General features: G+C 28.8%; 2 protein-coding genes across 2 annotated transcripts; both read left to right on the top strand.

The window, feature by feature from the left end:
- The first annotated feature begins 3,145 nt into the window (after window positions 1-3,145).
- Window positions 3,146-9,723, top strand: LOC114181011 (short-chain dehydrogenase TIC 32, chloroplastic-like). The gene is made up of 8 exons (XM_028067322.1): window positions 3,146-3,450; window positions 3,923-4,154; window positions 4,239-4,318; window positions 6,363-6,510; window positions 7,382-7,460; window positions 8,503-8,587; window positions 9,126-9,172; window positions 9,480-9,723. The coding sequence occupies exons 1-8, from the start codon at window positions 3,342-3,344 to the stop codon at window positions 9,636-9,638; spliced, it is 939 nt and encodes a 312-aa protein (XP_027923123.1). The 5' UTR covers window positions 3,146-3,341; the 3' UTR covers window positions 9,639-9,723.
- A 5,515-nt stretch (window positions 9,724-15,238) lies between these two features.
- Window positions 15,239-21,118, top strand: LOC114181231 (short-chain dehydrogenase TIC 32, chloroplastic-like). Its single transcript, XM_028067626.1, has 9 exons — window positions 15,239-15,349; window positions 18,126-18,257; window positions 18,939-19,170; window positions 19,335-19,414; window positions 19,738-19,891; window positions 19,978-20,056; window positions 20,194-20,275; window positions 20,396-20,451; window positions 20,838-21,118. The coding sequence occupies exons 2-9, from the start codon at window positions 18,161-18,163 to the stop codon at window positions 20,994-20,996; spliced, it is 939 nt and encodes a 312-aa protein (XP_027923427.1). The 5' UTR covers window positions 15,239-15,349; window positions 18,126-18,160; the 3' UTR covers window positions 20,997-21,118.
- The last annotated feature ends 2,667 nt before the right edge of the window (window positions 21,119-23,785 follow it).

The raw sequence follows: 23,785 nt of genomic DNA, 5'->3' as shown, positions 1-23,785 counted from the left end.
TGATAAGTGTTTATAAGATCATTTTTCAAAAAGAATAAATGCAGATAAGAACAAAATAAGATGACGAAAACATGTTCCATACGGATTTTATATATTTTTGAACTTAAATAAATCTCACAAAAATTGATTTCATGTATTTTTCAAATGTAATTTTCGCAAGAGGCTTGACACTTATGCAAGGAATGTTACAATCAAGAAGAGTACCCAACAACGACGAACAAAACATGTTTTTAGAAGAAAGAAATTATAAGTATATGAACATAAAATTAATTAAACTAATGATTATATTTTACTAATCTTAAGTTTAACATTTAGTTAATTTAATCTAATCTAATTTAATACATTGGTGTTCCTTGATTTTAGGAAGAACACATGGTATTTTCTTGATTTAAGAAGCACATGGAAGTACTTACATGAGTAACATGGGTGCCTCTTAAAAGAAGGAAAAAAAATGTGAATCACTTTAAATTATTTTTTTAAAGTAACTTGAGATCTGTTTAGAGGTTGTTAACCAGGCCTAAGAGGAAAGTCAACGAGTGAATTAAGAGAGTTTTAAGAGAGTTAAGCCTTAAAATATTTACTAATTGTAAATTAGTTTAGTTTAGTTTTATGTCTAATTTAGTGGTAGGCTAAATTAAGACCAAATTAATCCCTATTTTGATATATTCTGAAGGTGTTGAATCAGTTTGGGATTGAGGGTAACCAATAACACCTCCGTTTCTTAGTTGGTATTGTTTCAAGAAAGCAATGTCCCTTAAGAGCTTAATTGTGTGTTTCAATGGAAATTTTCAAAGAGTAATTATTTTTTGGGTTAATTATGTTTGTAATTCTTGAATTTATATGAGAAATTGGAATTTGTCAAATTTGTTTTATACTTTAATTTTATAAATGAATAAATATAATCCTTTTAACCTAATGACATTAATTTATTTGAGCTTGTTAAATGGTATTATGGGCTGATATTTGAACTGAAATCTATCGAAATCGTACAAATAACTCAAACGTTATCCAACACATCTAACACGTTCAAAAAATTTAATGAAATTGGATTAAAAGAACTACATTTATTTATCTTTAACATTTGGAGACTATAATGTATCAGAGTATGAAGCAAACCAATGATAACTTCACATATAAAGTTAGGGACTAAAAATATATTTAACTCTAATTTTTTTTTATAAAAAATTAAATATTTATAATGTGTGTGATATAGGATAAAATACTATATATATACTAATTAATATTCATTAAGCATATTTTTCTGCGTATTAATACAATGTTAATTATTTTTTTAAAATATATTAAAAGGATAAAAATAAAAATGTAAATAAACAATTAAGAAGTAACTGAAAAATAAGAAATAAATAATTTTAAACATAAAATTTTAAATATATTGGAAGAAAATACAGGGAAATGTAAGGTGTATGCTGTATTTTAAGTGTGACTGCCATGCTAGATCCATAACTTTTCCATAATGAAGATAAGATAGTAGTATCTCTTACATCAGATAACGATAAGATTTAATAAAGAAGTGTAAAAATATATATTTAATATATTTTCTTAATTTTAATTAAAATTTTAAGAATATTTATTATTCTTTTATCACAATAGTAGTCTTATAACAAGGTGTCTTGCTATTTTTATAAAAAATCATAATAATGATACTATAATAGGTGTAAAAAATTTAAAGAAACAGAAATAAACACAAAAAGAAACGACAAATATCAAAATTGTAATAAAACATAGCGAAGAGAAGGTCCCACAAAGATGAAATAAGACGTAACTACCCCATTTAATTCGTTTGATGATAAGTCCATATCTTATTATAGTACATCTTCAATAATTTTTTAGATTAATCAAGAATTAATTATTTTAGAAATTTAAATATTTTTAATGATGAATTGCTATTAAAATTTTATTGGATCCAACCTTTAAAGTATTTTTTACTTTTTTTTTAATATTATGTGATTTAATTTTGTTGATGTGGCTGCTATTTATTTTTTTCATCTTTAACTCATTTATCAACATGCTCATTCATTCTTTAATCTCTTATAATTTGTGAGTTAATTTACTCTTTCACTCTTCTATCTCTCCAAGTCTCTAGTTAAATTTTCCTAATCAACTTTGTCTTTCATTCTATAGGAGTGAGTTGAATAAGAATAAAGAAAAAAAAAATGAACTAGTTGATAAAAGAATTGGAGACATAAAGACCAAAGTAAAGATCATTTTATACGTTGATAAAAAAATTAATAGAGAAAAATAAAAAATTCGAACATTTTTTCTAATGCGAATTTCACTAAAATTAATTTAAAACTTAATTAATTAATTTATAATAAATGGTATATTAAGGATATGTTTTTATACAATAAAAAGGTGAGATAAATAAAAAATTAATATGTATATATTTATTTAATAATATAATTTTAATGTAGACATTAAACTTTAAGTAATTAAAATAAGACAAGGTAATTAAAACAATTATATACGGGTGATTTTCACTATTTTATGATGTAAAGTGTTTTTCTTTATTGAGTATTAAAAACATTAGTATATTATAATTTCTTTTTAATATATTTTAAAAATCAGTATGAATATATTTTAAAGACATAATAGACAGATAAAATAAAATATCTAATAAATAATCTAAATTGGTGAAAACATAGTAAAAAGACATCACAAAACACCCAACAAAGAATTCACAATAGTGTTTTTATCTCATGTATTTTAGCTTCAAAATGAGCATTAAAAATGATGTTGGTATATTATAAAATTTTTTAATATATTTTAAAACATAAAAATTAGTGTGAATAAATATATTTTGGTGACATAACATAAAAAACTAATAAAAAACTAATAAAATCTAAATTGGTGAAAACATATCAGAAAGACAGTACAAAACATCCAGCAAAATTCAAATTCGTGTTTTATCTCGTGTAATTTAGCTTTTAAATCTTGTCATTAATAACTTTGAATTTTTTTATAATTTTATAAAGAACGTTGATACAAAATGATCAAAATTAGAAAACACAATTTCTGTTGATAGTCATTTGATATTTGTACGTTAAATTAATATTATCTTGAATAAATCAATAAAACTAATATTGCATTTGTTAATATAAGTATCTTCCGTGTTTGTGGACGTAACACTCTGAACAATAAATGTGAAGGAGAGGAACCATTCATAGAATCATGAGTGAACCTTAAGTGCACGCAGAAAGGATCATGTCCATCGGTAAGTGTGATCATAAATACTACAGATTAGTATAGAAAAAAAAAATAAAATCCCTGTCTATTTATTTGGTGGGATAACTCTATTGGTTTCTGAGTTCAACAAATCAACGATGTGGTGGCTGTTTGGGAGAAAAAACGGTTCTGGTTTTTCATCTTCTTCTACTGCTGAGCAAGTTACTGAAGGGATCGATGGCAGCAACCTTACTGCTATTGTTACAGGTTACTCTCTGTTTTTTCTTTCTTTTGTTCTTCTTTTTCACAATTTCATGTTTTACTATGATATTTTAAATCGGTGCAAACCTCATCTTACAAGTTATAAGTTAATTTTGTGAGATTGAGTTAAATTTAAAATCTATTCATGTTAGATTTAAAGTTTAACTCAATCTCACAAAACCAGTCAGGTGAAAATTGCAGCCACTTATATATTATGAGGTGGTCTTATCTCTAGTTGATGTGGAACTTCTAACACCACATACTATTGGATTATCTATTGATATTTAATGTCACGCACGAGATTAATATATCTCAACACCGCGTAAGATATATTAAAAATTTCAGATCGACTAAAGATAAAACTAATGAGATGCACTTAAAATATGCACAAGAGTGTGTATATTAGGTTGCAGATTGCGGAATCTGTTTCTCATTTTGTATGTAAATTTGTGTTGTTGTTGACGATGAGAACAAACAGGTGCAACCAGTGGTATTGGCACTGAAACTGCTCGTGTTCTTGCGATGCGTGGTGTTCATGTGATAATGGGGGTTAGAAATTTGGTTACTGCAAAAGATGTTAAAGAAGCGATACTTAAGGAGATTCCTTCTGCTAAAGTTGATTACATGGAGTTAGACCTTAGTTCAATGGCATCTGTTAGAAAGTTTGCATCAGACTTCATTTCATCTGGCCTTCCATTGAACATTCTTATGTAAGTGTAGTTACTTCCAAAATTTTTACTTGCATTAATTCATAGAGTAACAATGTGTTTTTGTTTATTTGTTGCAATTGTAAGAAACAACGCAGGAATATTCGCAACCCCTTTCGCTCTGTCCGAAGACAACATTGAACTGCAATTTGCCACAAATCACATGGGTAAGAAATCGATGCTGCCGAAGAAAATAAGGATGTGTTTGTCCTTATATTCTTATGTTTGTCTCAGCATATATATTTGAACATTAAATAACTCATCTGATATTTATTTAAGAATTAAATATCTTTGTAGTTTTTTAATTTTAAATTAAAATTATTCATTCATCAAAATTTTGGATTAATTTAGTATTGCATCTTTAAAAATACTTAGATTTAATTTTTTAATCAAATTTTGTTAAATTTATGAGATATTTCAAATATGTTTCTCAACTAACATTGAAGCAAAAATATATCAAATTGTGTAAACAATTCAAATGTTATCATAAAAATATGTTTGAAACATTAACTAAACTTAATAAAATTTGGTTAAAAGAATTCATTAGTGCAGTAAGGCCTTATGGCCTCGGTTATTTTTAATATTTTGCCCCGGTTCCAGAACCGAGACATATTGAGGTGAGGCAAAAAGGGTTAACTTTTGGTCCCGGGTGTCAATCGAAGCAAAAATACCCTCTTTTCGGCTCCGGTTGTGGTCGAACCGAAGCCATATACTCGGAACGCTGCAACCAATCCAGAAACAACCACATTTCACAGTAGCACAAGATGGTGTAGGGACACACAGAACAATCCAAGCAGCAGTGAATGCACTTGCCGCAATGGGAAACAATCATCCTGCAAGAGCAATCATATATGTAAAATCAAGGATCTATAACGAGAAGGTGAACATTGGACAGAATCTGCATAACGTGATGTTCGTAGCAGATGGCATAGACAAAATTGTCGTCACTGGCAACAGAAACGAGGTTCAAGGATCCACCACTCTCGGCTCAGCCACATTCGGTAAACACAAAATAACATACATGCTTCCCCTTTCAAAACCCCATCAGAGTCCCCAAAATGCAGCGAGCAACAAATAGAATGAATAAAACACTAGAACAACACCAATGGAGTTGAGTTAGGATGAAACCAGTTTGTCGTAGCTCCAACTTGACTTACGAGAACGGAGAGTGAAACCTTCGTCGGAAATTGCAGCGGAAGACAAGGGTTCCGAAGTGGCAGAGTAGTGATAAGATGCGGGAGTTGAGCGAGAGCGGCAATCGCAGCGGACCACGGTGGGCTTAAAGACGCTCGAGGTGGAGGCTCGTCGACGCCGACAACTATGGGATGCTAGAGATGGCAGCTTAGGGCTTAGGTGCTGAGTTATGCGCGAGAGAAAGAGACGGAGGAGCAAGCCGTTCAGAGGCGGCGCAACGGTTGTGATGGAGGAGGTTCCAGGGGGCTGAGGCAAGGCGGCTCCGATGAAAAACCCTAGCCGCTGGCACAGCCGCTGGATGAAGCTCGCCGGAGACCAGAAATTGGAGGGTTCGCGCAGAGGGAAGAGAGTTGTGGGAGACAATGAACAGTGAGAGTTTGCGAATTGGGAATTATGAGAGGCTTTATGGCCTCGGTTCAATTAATAACCGAGGCATAAAGCCCTTTATTGCCTCGTTCAATAAAAACCCGAGACCAATAATACTGACGTTGGTGGTATTTTTGAAATTAGGGTTACTAGGTTGCCTTATAGGCTTCGGTTCTTTTGTAACCGAAGCCTAAAACCCCTTACTGCACCGGTTTTTAGTGGACCCGAGGCAATATAGTTGGACGAAATTGCAAAAATGTCACTGCCTCCTTATAGACTTCGGTTCCTCTATAACCGAGGCCTATAAGGCGAAGTAAAATGTTAAATCTGCACTAGTGATTATATTTACGCATTTTTAAAATTGATGACTAAATTGAAACAAAATGTTCAAGATAAATTAATTCTAATTTTTATTTAAAGTTAATGAATAAAAATATATTTCACCCTTTTAATAAAGCACAATCTAAAAAGATGTGTATTAATATTGATTTTTTGTTGTAAGATGAAATTAATTTAAAAAGAAATATTATTTGGTTTCTAAAAAAAAAAGCTATAATCTTTTACTTATACATTTATACTTAAGTCAATTTTAATCCATAGGATTTTTGTCTTATTTTCTTATGAAAATTAACCTTCAACACAATTCCACAGGTCATTTCCTATTAACAAATCTGTTGTTGGATACTATGAAGAAAACAACTCATGAAAGCAAGAAAGAAGGAAGAATCGTTAATGTCTCCTCTATAACTCATCATTTGTCTAGAGGAATCCGTTTTGATCAAATTAATGATCCATCAAGGTAAAAAAAAATGTATTATGATGACAATTTATTTTCATAAGATTGAGCTATATTTAAATATCATTCTTTAAAATATTATTAGAGTTATTCAAAATTTATTTTAACAATATTCATTAATGTTAGTCTTTTAATAATTTTTGATGTTAAAAGGTGAAATTTTATATATTCTTTAAGAATTTTATCTATAAAAACAAATGGGACGGAGAGATCAACTTTATTATCATTATTTAACTCTAAGATTTGTTTGTCTATGGATAAGATAAATATGATTCTGAACCATTAGTTTGTGAACTTTATTTTTATATATCCGTGAAATAAGGTGTCAATCATATCATAATGGTACCTTTATAGTGGTTGTGATAGTATTGGTGATGACTTAGGTGTTTAATCATGATAAAGATGTTAAAAGGAGAACAAAAAAAGGAAAAGAAGAAGAACACGTGTTTGAAAAACGAATTTAGATTTTCTGTGTTGAGTTTTTTTTGTGTTCTATTATGTTTTTAAAATAATTTAATGGTGATTTTGAAATTTAAAAATATATTAAAAAAATATTTAAAGTACTAACATAATATATTTTTAATAATATATTTTTAATGTTAAAAAAAACAATACTAAAAATTTCAATAAAAAATTTAGACTCGTAAAAAGCATATTATTAACACTAAATCAGAAAAGAAAGTTACAACAAAAAAAACTTTTATATATATATAAAAGCTCAAATATGCAAGAAAATTACTTATACTCATCTGTTTGAGACATAATTATTAACTATTATAGAATTTGAGACTAAAACCTCTATAAACAAAAATTTTTAAATAAAATGTAGTGTGTTGCTAATTACAAGTATTTTATGGTATTTCCTTATGCGCAGTTACCATATGTGGTTTACATATGGACAATCAAAGCTGGCTAACGTTTTGCATGCCAACGAACTTGCAAGACGATTCAAGGTATGTATATAATTAATTATTCATAATAAATTTTTATATTTTATTATTTATCATCACATAAAATATTGTTAAAATAAAAATAAAAAAGTATAAAAAATAAATTATAATAAAAATCACACTACATAAAATATAGACAAGCTATATCTATTATAAAATAAAAAAATTTAATACATTTTTTATCTATATTTTCGTGAAAAAAATCTCAAATTGATTCTTCAATTTCTTTCCTCAATTAAATCTCAATTTTTAAAAAATAATTAAATTTTTTTCTTTTGATTAGTATTATTTGATTAGCATTAAAAATATAACACACTCTTTTTAAACTTTAGCAATTTCTTTCATGTATTACCTAATCTTTTTCTTTTCTTTTTCTATTTTTTCATTAACAAATATTAGTTGGTAATTTTTATTAATAGATAAATTTGAACTCACGACCTTTTCTTTTTATTTAATCACTAAATCCCCACCTTATATTTCATATTCAAAATCTAATCTTATTCAAAACTAAAGACTAGGTAGGTGGATTAATGCATCAATATGAAGGCACGACCTATATTTCCAAGTCTTTTTAATGCATGCTTCGGTATTGTTGGTCATCTTGCATGGACTTGTATTTAATAAGTGGTGATTTCAGTTCAATTATACATTTCAATTATTTCAACTACAACTAGATGTCATTAATTAGCCTAATAGAATGTCATATTTTTCCCCTTTTGTTTTGGTGACATTTTCTTATAATTTGTCAAGGAAAAATGGCTCTGTGGGTTTATTGAAATAAATAGAATTAGAGATAAATATAAGCGCTTATGTGTGTTTGATAAGAGAAAAGAAGACACAGATTTAAAGATATGAAGAAATTTATTGTATTTGTAATCTTCAAAGAAATTAAAAACGAATAAAATGATAAAAAATAGATTTAATGTAATATGGGAAACAAGTTTAATGGTGTATATTATTCTTAAACAAAACTCTTTAATTAATTGTCTCTGTTTTATTACAGTGAAATAAGTTGTTTTTGTTATTGCATGTTGTTGATGATCAGGAAGAAGGGGTAGATATTACAGCTAATTCTCTTCATCCAGGAGCTGTTATCACCAATATTTTTCGTCACACCAATATACTGTCTGGTAATTAATTTTTCTACATATTCAACTATTTTTATATAATATGAAATAGTCCAGAAATAGATGATCCGTTAGCGGATGAAATAGAACGTCTAAGAAAATTTGTTAGGATAATAGATTTTAATTTGACTCTGATACTACGTTAGGAAGTAGGTTTTAAAGTCTAACTCAATCCCACAAAACCGTTTGTAAGGTAAAGTTTGCATCCCACTTTATATAATATAAAATAATTTTATCTTTAATCGATATGAGATTTCCAATAATATCTCATTTCTAATTTGGGAATTACTGAGATTAAGAGATTGAAATTTAGGGGAGTTATGATATTGAGTTACATCTCATGAATTCTAATATGATAGGTTAGAAATTCAAGTTGAGACAACAGTTTGGTAAAAATTGAATAACATATTTAAAAAAGACATTATTATTTAAAGATTTTGGATTAAAGATAATATTTTTCTTATTTTATGTGAATTTGTTCAAGATTCATTAATATAAAATCTCTGGTGTTTCATCTCCAATAATTCATTTTTTTATGCAGGTTTAATTAATACGGTGGGTAGATTTGTCTTTAAAAATGTCCAGCAGGTAAGTTAAACAAATATGATCTACATAAAAAAAAAAAAGACAAGTAATTGACATGAGTTATTAATGAAAACATTTGAGTTTTACTCGTTACAATGTTGTTGAAGAAGATTGTTTGTTTACTTATTATATAAGCTTTTTCTGGGAAAACCAATCCATGAGCTGAGGAAAAAGTAATAAAACCATTTTTTTATTGAGATCTTTACATTCTAAATTAAAAAAAAAAAATCTTTAATATATAGTCTTAAAATACTTGAACTAACAAATCCTTAATATGAGATTTTGTTTTAATTGCCCATTATTAATGTAGGGAGCTGCAACAACATGCTATGTAGCATTGCATCCACAAGTGAAGGGAATGAGTGGCCACTATTTTGAAGATTGTAATGTTTCCACAGAAAACTCAAAAGCAAGGGACACCGAGTTGGCCAAGAAATTATGGGATTTTAGCTTAAATTTGATAAAGTAGAATACCCAAAAGGGTGTGTGGAATAGGTTGAGACCTTTTCAATAATGAAAACCCAATGGGTATGATTCAATCTTCTAACATTTAATTCTATTCAAACAATTTCCAACATAATTAATTATTCACTAAAATTTATTAGAATTCACAAATTAAACTATAGATTGTCATTATAGTGTTTTTTTAATGTGAATTGGTATAATAGTTAAGTTTAGTTGTCTGTTTTTTTCCTCATTCATGTAAAAATTATTAATTTTTGTTTGAAAATTTTGAGACTAAGAATGTGTCATAGGTAATTTGATCTAATTTTACTATAAAAGTTTTGAATATTAGTTTTAATAAGAGTCTAAAAGTACATTTATATATAAAATATAGTAATAATAAGATCATGACACTTGTGTGTACATACTTGATTTTAACTATGTTGCATTCTAATGTTTCATTATGTATATTGTTTTATAAGACAACGAATTCTTTTTTAAGACTTAGATAATTTAGAAGTTAAAGAAAAAGTTAATTAATCTAGAAAAAAAATTGTATTAAATAATATAATCTAAAATATATTTCAAGATTGTGGACTTCATAATTATGAGGATGATGATGTGAGGTGAGCTATGTAGGCTGGTCCACAGACTTATAACAAAAAGTGTGAGACAAAGTGAGTATTTGAATTTTGGTATGTTAACTCGCTTAAGTTAGTCTTGCATAATCCATATCCTGTACAGGCCAATGACATAGTGTGACGAGTTGAGCTGCATAGTCTGCATTGACTTGAATCTCTAAAATCTAGAAGCACAAATACAACATGTCCTGTGTTTCTTCTAAACACCTCATTCATTTGCATTTCTTCTCTAGTTAATTTAAAAGCAACTCACTCATTCATGTTTCTTCCCTTGTTTTAATTTAGTCCAAAACAATTTCTATTTTCAACAATGTACTCTAATTTTCATCTTTTTCACGATTTCTATTTTCTTGCTTTTGGTTTTGTGCATATTATTTATTTTAAATCTATACTAATTTAATTAAATAAAAATATGATTATTAATATTATGTACCATATTATTTTACATGCTATAATTGGAGAACAATTATGAAATAAATAATTCTTTACGTGGGTTAGCGAGTCAACCAATTTTATACAGGACGAATCAAAAAATTAACCAAAATTTGTTGTGCAAGGTAGACTGGTCTAATATACTTTTCATAGACAAAATGTAAAGTAATCCAAGAATGAGTAGTTAGAAAAAAAAAAGATAAAAAGACAAACCGGCTAACATTGTAATTTCTACAAAAGTAAAATAATTTAAAAATTTAAAAAAATTAAAATGTATTTCCTTTCATATTATAAATTAAAAGGTGAAAAAATTAATTCATATTTATATAATCAATAATAATATACCTCTAAATTGTAAAATTTAATTACAAATTGTACTATTACTAGTGAACACAAGGTGCATGTGTTCACATTTTTTTAATTATTACAAAAATTTAAGTCGAAATCAATAATAAATATATAATTAATTTTTAAAATAGTTATTTATGTAAAATTGAAAAATAAAATATGTAAATTCTTTTTTAAAATAATAGGATTAAAAGTAAATTATTTTTAAAATAATTAAGGTTAAAACTGTAATAATAAAATATAAACGCAAAAAGATATTTTCTTTATATTATATATATATATATATATATATATTTAATTCAAAATTTTAAAACTATTTTGGTCACTTATAAATTGTCTAATTCTTAATATGATCCTAATTTTTTAACTTCCATAACTCAGCTTTACTTTTAAATAATTCAATTCAGAATTTCAAAAAGAAAGAAATTGAGGTATCCAATGCAATTGGGTCATAAGATTCCTTGCACCCAACCATGACTCAATTTTTAAATCTTAAGTTCGGACAGGACTGTGCCGTTCATTTGTAGTAACACCAATTATTTTCTTAATATTTGAAGTATGTAAAATATTAAAATATATACTATGAGTAGTCATTTCTCATATAATTATATAATTAAATTTATGTGGCAGTTGTTGTTTGATGGATAAATATCTCGGAGGGTTTGATTTTAGGTCCAACACCTAAATTCATTTTTAATTAAATTTTTATTTTACTTTATATATATATAATGAGTGGATTAAGATATTTGAATTACTTTTAATAATATTGAAGAAATATCTCTATTAATAAATATAATAAATTTAGTAGACAGAAAATATTTATATAAAATTAATTTCTAAAGATGAGGTTAAATAAGAGGGGCAATGAAGATAAAAAGAGAGCACATTGAATTGAATGATTATAGTTTAGAGATATTTGTATATTTTTAGCTAAACATAAGCAAGTAAAATTGGTCACATGCCACACTTCTTTATTTGTCTATTATCTTTTTAAAGACAGGACATTATTTTTTAACGAGTAGTTAGGAGTTATCCTAAAAATCTTTATCTTGAATATTTTGAACTTTCGTTTTTATTAATTTTTTTTTATACATAGTATTGGGTTATAAAGGAGGTCTATTTTGAAGTTCATAATCATCAAGAGACGTTTAGGAGTCAAACACTTTTTAGCTATAAATAAATATAAGTAAAACTCACTTTAAACGTTATTATAATGAGTTATTAAACTCTGCATAAATTAAACATAACTTAATTTTCCAATTATAATCTGAACATACATCATTTAATGTTGAACACATCTAACTAGAAACTGCCAACTTCTAAATATCACGACATTGAAACCATCCACACAATTTTTGTGGACAAATATGAATCGAAAGCAATGATTGAGAAATGTGAAAAATACTATGGGCTGTATCCAGTGTTTGACTTCTGTCTTTTTGATATGGATATAAGAACAAAATAATCCCAACCAAAATAATTTTTTTGTAAGAAAAGAAAAAGAAAATGATAGTTAAAGGTCAAATAAAAGTAAAAAAAAAAGAAAAAAATTGTGTCAAAGTATATTTTCCTATTAAAATCACGGTACTTTTAAGTTGTGCATAACTTTAGAAATTGTAATTTGAGAAAAGTTTCTCCAAGTCATCTAAATTATATCTATAGTTTTCTAGTACCTTTACCAAATCACTAACTCACTAATTTAATTTACTAATATGATGTAATAATTACCTCATAATGATATTTCTAAGAATTTTTCTTCTAGCTTAGAGATAAAGCCGACACTTGAAAAGATACATTTGTTTTTCGTTTTTTTCTCTCCGGCTGAATAGATTCCTTTCCTAATATTTTATTTTTTCATTTTCATTTTTTTATGAAGAACCATCCCCCTTCTAAAAACGTTTTCTCTTCTCCGTTGAAAAATAATAAGATATTTTTAAATTCGGACAAGTCCGAAGCCCAGACGACCCGATGATCCGAACGAGCTCTACAATCCGGACGGGTCCGAAGACACGAACTGGCCCAACAATCTGGACGGGCATGAAGACCTAGATGTACTTGATGACCCAGACGGGTTCAACGAAACAGACGAGGTCGAAAACCCGGACAGACCTAACGATCTGAACGAGCTCGATGATCAGGACATGCACGATGACACAGACGGAACTGACGATTAGGACTGGCCAGACGACTCGGACAAACACAACGATCTAGACGACCCCAACGATTCGGACAGTCCCGACGAGCCCGACAAGACGGACAGATACAACGAGATTGACAGGCCCAACCAGCCCAACAACCTGGACAAGTATAACGACTCAAACGGGCACAACGACCCAGACCTGCCAAACAACCCAGACAAGCACAGAGATTCGGACAGACTCGATGACCCAAACGAGTCCGACGACACGAACGAGCTCGATGATTCGGACGAGCCTAACGACCTAGACTGGCTCGACAATCAGGACGAGCTCGACTATCCAGACGGGCCCGACTATCCAAATAGGTCCAACGATCTGAACGGGTCTGACGATCTAGACGATCTAGACGAGTCTAACGATTTGGACGAACCAAAGACCATGACAAACATGACGATTTGGATGTGTCGGACGTCCCTAACAATCCGGACAGTCCCGATGAGGCGAATGGGCCCGACATGCCCTACGAGACGAATAGGCCCAACGAGTCGGACAGACACAACGAGACAGACGGGCCCGATGAGCCCAACGATATGGATAAACACAACGACTTGAGCAATCTCGACGACTCGGACAAGCACGAAGACGAGACGAGCCCGATGACTAGACGGGTTCGACCTCCTGAACGGTCCCGACTGACCCAATGATCTGGACGGGCCTGACGACTTGAACGCGCCTGACGACCTGGACGGGCCTGACGACCCAGACGGACCCAATAACCCAGACGGGCTCGTCTATCCCGACAGGAATGTCGATTCAGACAGGCCCGACTATCCAAATGGGTTCAATGATATGAACGGACCCGACGATTCAGACTGGCCCAATGGTTTATTAGTTTTTTACTGGTGTAACGCATGGGACATTTTAAATTTTAAATTGTATTCTTTTTTATTATAAATGTAAGTTTTTGATATAATGAAAAGAAAAGCAATACTACATATTATAAGTTTAATATTTTAATTATATCTAATATCATCATCATATTTAAACAATTTTTATAATCTTTTTCTAAGTGATTTGAAGTTTATTTTTTAATTTTTTTTTGCAAAAAATTTTGCTGCAACGTGTCAAGTTCCTAGTATGACACATGACATTGTCAGTGTCACATGGTAGGATAATGTCACGTGTCAATGACTATATTGCTCTATTAGTGTAACATGTATACAAATAACAAAATTGGTTTGAATTTGGAAAGAAACAATATTGCTCTATTTTGAAAAAAAGAATTGGGTAACTATAATGCTTTATTAGTATAACATTTTTTTTACAACTAAATTTTAATATAAATATTAGTACTTTTTTTAAAAATATTTACACTTAATTAGTTTTAATCTCATAAAAAGGATTAAAATATATATTTCAATTATTAAAAAAATGGAACAAAATTGAATCAAAGGGACAAAAATATAGACTAAATTGAAGAGACAAATATGAGGACTAAATTGAAATCAAGACAATAACATTTGGTAGTGACACTAACACATGATATTGTCCTGCCACGTGACATTGACAGTGCCACATGTCACATCAGAGACCTGGCATGTGGTAACCAAATTTTTTGTTAAAAAAAATAAAAAAATAAAAAATTAGAAAAAATTAAAAAACCAGAGTTTGACATGTGTCACAACATTAACGCGTTAATAATTTTTTTTTCTGAAATATACGAATTGATGCACTTTTCAAACTTTGGGATACAATTGATACTTTTTTAGAAGTAGAAACCAAATTGACATACCCCTATTAAAATGAAGATGATCCAAATAATTAAACCTATTATTTTATGGTAATACTAAATTTAATAATCAATGAATTATAGTATTAATAATATAAAACACTAATTAATTTTGAAACTAAAATTATATTGAAACTGACGTTTTCTAAATGTACATTTAATGTAATTATTATTACACTTGACGTTTTCTAAATGTACATTTAATGTAATTATTATTACACTTGAGAAAAGCATTCATTTCGCATCTCACTGTATCTTTCTTCTAGAGGCTTCTTTCTTGGAGTTCATCCACTTTGGTGCTTTGGTCATTCTGAGGAAGATTTCATCCATGCTTCATAGTTTCCATTCCTTTTTTCCAGAATTCTATCTCTTTACTTAATCAGATAAGGTAAGTCAAATTTTATTTGGGTTCCATGTTCAGGTGGATTTCAATAATCCCTTCTTGATACTTATTTTCTAATTTGTGATTAATTTTCTAAATTGATTTGGATTTTGAGTTTGTTTTATGAATATCGATAGTGATAGAAGGACTGGTTTTATTATAAATAGAATGATTATTGGTGAAATGGTAAAAATGATTGTAACCCTAATTTTTTGAATTTGATAATTTTTAGATGAATTATTTTACATGTTGAAATATATATTTGATTTGAGTATTTGATTGTTAATATGTATTTGATTTGAATGTTAAAAAATCATTTTACACATAGCATAAGTCTAATAGAACAATGAATTCGACATCCCAAAAATACTCAATAACCAAAACATGTTTTGAATATAAGGTTCTAATGTTCATAAAAAATAGAAGTAAAAATTTAAATGCATATTATTTCTTTGTCGTGAATAACCAACTCCGTCGAAAATGAACATTAGGAGTGTCTTCATCGATAATTATATAAAAAATGTATGTATACTTACACATGTGTTAAATCATTTTGAATTTCTACATGTTTAATTTCTTCGTCATTGACAGTGTGACGTGACCATAATTAAGCTTGAGGTCACATATAATTATACAGCATATATATAACACTATAAAGTAATGTATGACATTTACTAATAGTTTTAGCTACCGAAGTATATGATGTAATATTTTTGCAATGAATAGGAATATAGTTAAAGAACAATTATGATTATTCCTGATGGATGGACCCAGTTGTTGGTCTTAGCCTTCCCATTAGAATGATGAATATATATAAATAATTGTTGGTGTTAGTTGGATGTCTTTATGTCTCATTAATCACCGTCGAAATTTGTGGTTCACATTTTACATTATCTAATCTATTTACTGATTTACTTTGCATCTTTTTATTATTTTGGCTTCAATATTGATTTACTCCTAATATTCCTTCAATTTTTTAATTTAATTGTAATAATTTTTTTAATTTGTTAATTTTTGTTCAATTTAATTTTCATGTCAACATCATTAAAATAGTTGATAAATTATAAACAGTGACGGTCACATATTATTTTTTAGTTTTTTAAATTTTTTAAATTTTTTTATTGAAAACAATGTTCAGGTGTCAGGTCAATATCATGTCATGTGTCGCAGTAAGTTTTTTATATTCAATTTGGTCTTTATATTTGTTATTTTTGTCAATTTGGTCTCACTTTTTTTTAAACTGAGCAATTTTGTCTCACTCTAAATTAAGACAAAATTTAATTTTATATAAATATTATACTGATTTCTTATTAATTTAGAGTTAGAGTTGATTTAAAATTAAAATGAAAATTTTAAAAGTAGAGAATAACACCATTGATTTAAAATTTTAAGAGATTAAAAATAATATAAAGTAATATAATTGATTAATATAAATTTTATGTGATTTTTAATAGTTGATGTGATTTTTAACCTCCTAAATTTTTGAACCAATGGTGTTAGTATTTAATTTTAAAATTTTCCTTCTAATTTTAAACCAACTAACCCTAAACAAAAAACATTTAATAAAAATGTAAATTTTAATAAAAATATCAGTATACTATTTATATAAAAATTAAATTTGGTCTCAATTTAGAGAGAGATTAAATTGCTCAATTAAAAAAAAAATCGGACCAAATTAAAAGAAAATAAATGAATACCAGAACCACATTGAATATAAAAAATTGACAACGACACATGGCATGATATTGGCGTGACAAACGAACATTTATTTTTTAAAAAGTCATAAAATTACACGTGGTAGTAACCATTCACAATCCATTAATTATTTTAATGACGTTTGCAAAAATGATCAAATTGAACAAAATTAACGAATATTAGAACCAAATTGAAAAAAAAAAAAATATTAGGACCAAATTGAAAAAACTGAACGAATATTAAGACCAAATCAATATTTAAGCCTTTATCTTTAACATGATGTAAGTTTGCCTTATCATCATTTCTAGGGTTATAACTTTAAAAGTAATGTTACAAAGTAAATTTCAAGTTCAACTCAACTTCACACAAATCGATTTGTAACATGAGATTTGCATCTATTTATATATTATAAAATCATATTATCTTTAGTTAATGTAAGAACTCCAACACATCTCTCTCATGCCGAGACATATATACCTTGAGTATGAGACTGACATTAATAGATTACCCAATAACTTTTTGATAGTAGGTGGAACAATAAACTCGACAAATAACAAGGATAATTTTTACTTAATAACTCTATACCATATTAAGAAGTGGACTTTAAGTTTAATCTCAATATTACATAACTGATTTTGTAAGATAAGATTTTCATCCACTTATATACTATGAAATTATCTTATTTTTCCTGTATGAAAACTCGAACGCATATAATTCTTGTACTTTTTTGCAAACAAATGCACTTTTCTTAATTCAATTTCAAACTCAAGTTAGCTAATAAGGTTAAGAGTATATATGACTTTGAGATTTTCTAAAAAAAATAGAGATTTTGTTTCCAAATATCACAAGAATTTTGTTTTAAAAAAATGAAACAAATAATTCATTTTAGATTACGGTATTTCAGCTCCAACTTCCAATTTTGTAATAACTCAGCTGAGAAATTTGTTGAAGTGTCGTTATCGTCAACATAAGTACATGTTCAATCACTATTTATAGTAAATTTATTACTTGTTTATTATATATATATATATATATAGTGAAGATTAAAGAGAAGAGGCAATAACTGAGTTTTATATTCTTTGCTTAGACTTTTCATTCAGAGAAAGAAGAAAATAACACAGAATGAGCAGAAGAAAGGGTTCTTCGTTTTCGTCTGCTTCAACTGCTGAACAAGTTACTGAAGGAATCGATGGCACTGCCCTCACTGCTATTGTTACAGGTGATCACTTCTTTTTCTTAATGAAAAATAAAATCATTGTTTTTCTTCTGTTTAACGAATCGATGCTTCAATTTTCTCTTCCTCCTGTTAAGAAAATAATTTTTATTTATTTATTGCTCTGAGTGAGTGGTAGTGAAAGCTATAACAAAAGTGACAGTGATTATGCATACATAATAGTGATGGCTAACAGTTTGATGAACCAGTTTGATTTCGATTTTCCAATAAAAGAGTGTTTATATTTAATGTTCATCTCATAGTTTCAATATCAAGATTCTTATTTTACTAATTAAGAAAGACATTCTTGTAAACCTTTCTTTTCTTGGTTAAAATTATCATAAAATTATAAAATTTTATACAATCAGGTTTAGTTTTTAATAAATTAATAAATTTAAATAAAAACAGTGTATTAGTAGTGTCTTGTTAGCATTCATGTATAAAACCAAAAACACAAAAACTAAAGAAAGTGCTAACCCTCATTTTGTAACACTCCAACCAACACCGGGCCTTCTCAAGCCCAATAGAAACTCTACTAGACTAGTATAGGGAAATTGTTTTTTGCACCCCTATATATATATATTAGTTTAAAATTTTTTTAAATACCTGCTTAAACCTAGTCTAAACACATTGACTTACAAGTTGAACATAGAACAATTTTTTAAAGTTGACGATGAGAACAAACAGGTGCAACGAGTGGTATTGGCGCTGAAACTGCTCGTGTTCTTGCGATGCGTGGTGTTCATGTAATAATGGGGGTTAGAAATTTGGTTACTGCAAAAGATGTTAAAGAAGAAATACTTGAGGAATATCCTTCTGCTAAAGTTGATGCTATGGAATTAGACCTTAGTTCAATGGCATCTGTTCGAAAATTTGCGTCAGACTTCATTTCTTCTGCTCTTCCATTAAACATTCTCATGTAAGTGTATACAACTTCTCAATAATTTTCACATGAAATGGAAATTGAGACTTGTTCAAGTTATTTTACTTAGAAAAAACTAGTTGTTCAGTATGAGTTAATGATATTTATTGTAAGAAAACAATGGAGTACTAATGTTTATGATTTATTTTTTGTAATTTAAGAAACAATGCAGGAATATTTGGAACCCCTTTCATGCTGTCTGAGGACAATATTGAACTGCAATTTGCCACCAATCACGTAGGTATGTAGAAACTATCGAATGTTTCACAACATGATACTGTTGTAGTGAGTCTAAGTCTCATATTGAGTAAAAAATAAGAAAGTTGAATATTATATAAGAATGTAGATTCATAAACCTATTGTTTTAATGTTTTGGGTCAAGAATGGTATCAGTCTATTATGTGTGAGTATGACTCATATTTTCTTAGTGTTGTATCTCTTCGGTGATTATCTTTCTCGATACTCCTAGAACATCGAAATATATAGATCGGGGATAGTTTAAAGCATCATGTGATTCTTCTAATTTGTGTTGTTTATATCTGACATAAAATGCCGCATATGCAGGTCATTTTCTTCTAACCAATCTGCTGTTAGATACTATGAAGAAAACAACACATGAAAGTAAGAGAGAAGGAAGAATTGTTATTGTCACATCTTGCGCTCATCGATTATCCTATCGTGGAGGAATCCGTTTCGATAAAATTAATGATGAATCAAGGTAAGAAGTCAACGTGATTTTGTGTAGTGTTAGGCAGGACAATAAGGGTTTTGTGTTGTTCATTATTTTTGCTTTTTTGTGTACAGTTATCGGAAATTTTGTGCATATGCTCAGTCAAAGCTTGCCAATGTTTTACATGCCAATGAACTTGCAAGACGTTTTAAGGTACATTAATATCTATGGTATAACATCATCGTGTTTTTTCCTATTTTACGACATGAAGCTATTGATAACAATTGTTGTTCAATGCATCACTTCTCTGATATATGTAATTAATATTACTTCTTTGATATGGTGAGCAGGAAGAAGAAGTAGATATTACTGTTAATTCTGTTCATCCAGGAACCATTATCACCAATATTGATCGTTACTACGTTAACCCTGGTAATTAACTACATGCTACATCGATTCACGTTGTCTTTAGTTTTCTCTTTTTCGTTTTTTCTTTTGTCCAGCAATTGTATATATTTCCATCAATTACAGTTGCATGCATGTTTTATGCAGGACTTGCGGCTGTACTTAAGAAGTTTATAAGTTTTGCATTTAAAAATGCTGAACAGGTGAGTTAGTTAAACTAATACGATATACCTGATATTATAATTCTCATTATTTTTATTTATATATTTTATTCGTCGACGTAATTTAATATAGGTCATTAATTCTCATTTTTTTTATTTATATATTTTATTCGTCGACGTAATTTAATATAGGTCGTTGATTAATATATCAATATCTTTTCTTCTGAAATAATTAATGACGCATATTAAGTCATGTCACAAAATAAAAATAAAGAATGAGATCAGTCAAAGTATAATTTTCTTTTATGCATAACATATGTCTGTGTAAAAATTTTTTAAATTATATTTTAAAGTAGTATGTAATCTATTTGAATATACTTTTATATTAATCAAAAGGCATTCCCTTTTTCTTTATCTTGTTACTACAGGGAGCATCAACAACATGTTACGTAGCATTGCACCCTGAAGTTAAGGGACTTAGTGGAGAGTATTTTGCAGATAATAAAATGGCCAAAGTAGGGTCAAGAGGAAGGGATATTGAGTTGGCTAAGAAACTTTGGGATTTCAGTATGAATTTGATCAAGTGAAAACTTTGTGTTGCGCCAATGTTAACTAGAGTGCACATTTCTGCCCTAAAACGTTTTGAATTCATGCTTCAAATTTGAATGCATGAGGAACGAGGTACAAGAAAACAACACATTTGTCATTACTTCTAGCCTTTAAGCTTCTTCAGATCTCAGATGCCGAAAAAAATGAAGTATTTGTTGTTATATAGCTTTACTGTGTGTTTGAACTTGAACGAGGAATTTCAAAAATTTCAAGAAATTAAAATACATAATATTTGAACTTATAATTGGATTTCTTTGGTTTATTAAATAGTTTGTTTGTATAGAATAATTAAAATTTCTTAGATTTTAATTTTCTTAGATAAAGTAATTTAATATCTATTTTAAGACAAGCTCAATTGTTTCCTTAAGTCTGAGTTGAGTTAGTTTGACCTTCGATTTGGGATGACTCGTTTTGACTTTCGATTTAGGTTGACTCACGAAGATTCAACCTAGACCGACTCGGCTCGGCCTTTAGTCTGAAACAACTCGACTTGACCTTTGGTTCAGTTAACTTGATTCAATATTCGGTACAGACCGACTCGACTCCAAATTCGATCCGGGTCGACTCGACTCTACCTTCTATTCGAACTAACTCGACTCTACCTTCGATTTGGACTGACTCGACTTCACCTTCAACCTAGGCCGACTCGCTCATAAGCTCAGCTTGGTTTTATTTTTGAATGTTAGTTTTATTTTGGTTTTTATTTATTTTTCAATTATCTATTTTTCTTAATACATTTTCTTAAAATAGAAATATATATATATATATATATATATATATATTCTAATTTTGTTTGTAGACAATGTATCAGAAAAATATATAAAATTAAAAAATTAATTAAACTTTAAACAAAATGAAAAAAATAAAAAATATAAAAAAGGGATATATATATATATATATATATATTTTGAAATTCGTTAATTATATTTATTAGATATTGAAATCCAATAATTTCCTTAAATAAATTTAGAAATTCGGTAATCTTTTCAAATGAGTTTCGAAATTTAATTTTCTCTTAAACACGTTTTTTTTTTTTAAATTCGTTTGAGGAGTGCATGTTGGTGTATTAAATTGAGAAAGTAAAAGTCAAAAGGTCATTTTAGATGTTTTCAAAAATATAGGAGTGTTGAAGAAATGGTTGGGGTGGAGGAAGAAGCCCACTAGATAGATACCCAGCTGCTTCACTGGGAAACTATTTGACTAATTTTCTATACCCAAACAAGGTCCTTTCTTCCTGCACCTCCCTTTTTTCCTTCCTGCATCCCATAAAACCTAATAACCTAATTTACCCCTCATTAAAATTATATACCTAACCCTTTCCTCCTGTGCATGTGTCATTGGTCTGTCTCATTTCAAAGGTAATGTCCAAATTAAAGTATTGTTTTAGCTAGTTGTGTTTTGGTAGTTAGTCTTAAAAAGTTATATGTAGTAAATAAATGTTAAACTTTAAATTGTGATAATGCACTATGCTGAGTATTGGCTTAAATTGAAATTGTGTACTTGATAAGACTATCAACAACCAGAATTCTTATATCAATTTCAGCTATCAACAACCAGAATTAAATTATAATAGTAGTTTCAGAATTTTCTAGTTGAAAACATTTATTTGGATTATAATAAAAAAATATGTTGTGGTTAGATATAAAATTTATTTGGTATTGTAATTGAAAATTCTGTCGGGCCTTTTGAAATTTGCAGCGTGGACGAGCCAACAAGTAAAGTTAACCATTAACCCATTTTTTTTATAATTATATTTTACCCCTTTTTTTTTACTTAAACTTTTTTATTCACATTTAACTCACTACTCTAATCACCATTCAATTATATATTTTGATTTTTTTTACAGTGGTGTGATGTGATGATTTAAGAACGATTGGAGTGGTGAATTAAAAAACAAGAAAAAAAAGTAGGGTCAAAATATCATTATCCTTTTCTTTTTTATACTCAAATAGTGTCGGTCATGCCATATCTGATATTAATTTAAAATCCATTAATTTAGTTTATAAATTGTAATCTAAATTATAGAAATTAATTATTTTTTGTTTCTAAAATTTGATTAATATTTAAAGATTTTTCTTGTAATGATATAATATGTATATGTAATGATTTTCTAAATTAGTTGATAATACGGGCAATATATTATTTTTATATAAGCTTTTGTGTTTAGCTTTTTAACAACTTTGATAATTATAGTTTGGAAAATGATTGAATGATTATCCATTTTGATTACTTTCTTATTCCCTGACGTGGAAAATGAGTTTAGAATTTTATTTTATTTTACTCTGCAAAGAGGCAGTGGCACGTGATTGAAGGTAAATGAAAGTTAACTTACTATTAAGCCGTGAGAGTGAAAAGAGTAGAAGCGGTGAGAGTGGAAAAAGAAAACCAAAAGCGGTTTTTGAAAAAAATCCCCTCGCAAACCCTCAGATACCATTCACATTGGCACCGAAATACTTCCAACCTCTCCACTGTGCTTGCGAAATCCACTGTGTCGGTTGTCTTCTTCGAAAATCCACCTTCCCAGCAAAAGGCACCTTCTTTGTTCCGTTCCATGAATGGTAATTGTTCCCTGCGAAATCCGTTGAAAGGGGGTTTTGAACACGTAGGGATTGGTGCAACATTTGGTCTCTACATCCCTTCTTCTTGGTTCAAAGTCTTCTTGGGCGTTATCACAATGTTACCCTATGAAGTAACAGTTGGTGACCTTCCTTGTACTTTTTGCACAACAGTTTCACCCATGCTCTGTTGTAAGGAAGTTCACAACTAA

The sequence above is a fragment of the Vigna unguiculata genome, chromosome 4 (assembly GCF_004118075.2).
Source record: "Vigna unguiculata cultivar IT97K-499-35 chromosome 4, ASM411807v1, whole genome shotgun sequence".
NCBI lineage: Eukaryota > Viridiplantae > Streptophyta > Magnoliopsida > Fabales > Fabaceae > Vigna > Vigna unguiculata.
The sequence above is the reverse complement of the archived record's forward strand: the minus strand, read 5'-3'. Positions and strand labels throughout refer to the sequence as shown.

Excerpts from the sequence above, each read along its gene's own strand:
- LOC114181011 (XM_028067322.1), top strand. The coding sequence starts at position 3,342 with ATGTGGTGGCTGTTTGGGAGAAAAAACGGTTCTGGTTTTTCATCTTCT. Across the intron at positions 8,588-9,125 it reads TCACACCAATATACTGTCTG|GTTTAATTAATACGGTGGGT; the intron begins GTAATTAATTTT and ends TTTTTTATGCAG. Across the intron at positions 9,173-9,479 it reads TCTTTAAAAATGTCCAGCAG|GGAGCTGCAACAACATGCTA; the intron begins GTAAGTTAAACA and ends TTATTAATGTAG.
- LOC114181231 (XM_028067626.1), top strand. The coding sequence starts at position 18,161 with ATGAGCAGAAGAAAGGGTTCTTCGTTTTCGTCTGCTTCAACTGCTGAA. Across the intron at positions 20,276-20,395 it reads TCGTTACTACGTTAACCCTG|GACTTGCGGCTGTACTTAAG; the intron begins GTAATTAACTAC and ends TGTTTTATGCAG. Across the intron at positions 20,452-20,837 it reads CATTTAAAAATGCTGAACAG|GGAGCATCAACAACATGTTA; the intron begins GTGAGTTAGTTA and ends TTGTTACTACAG.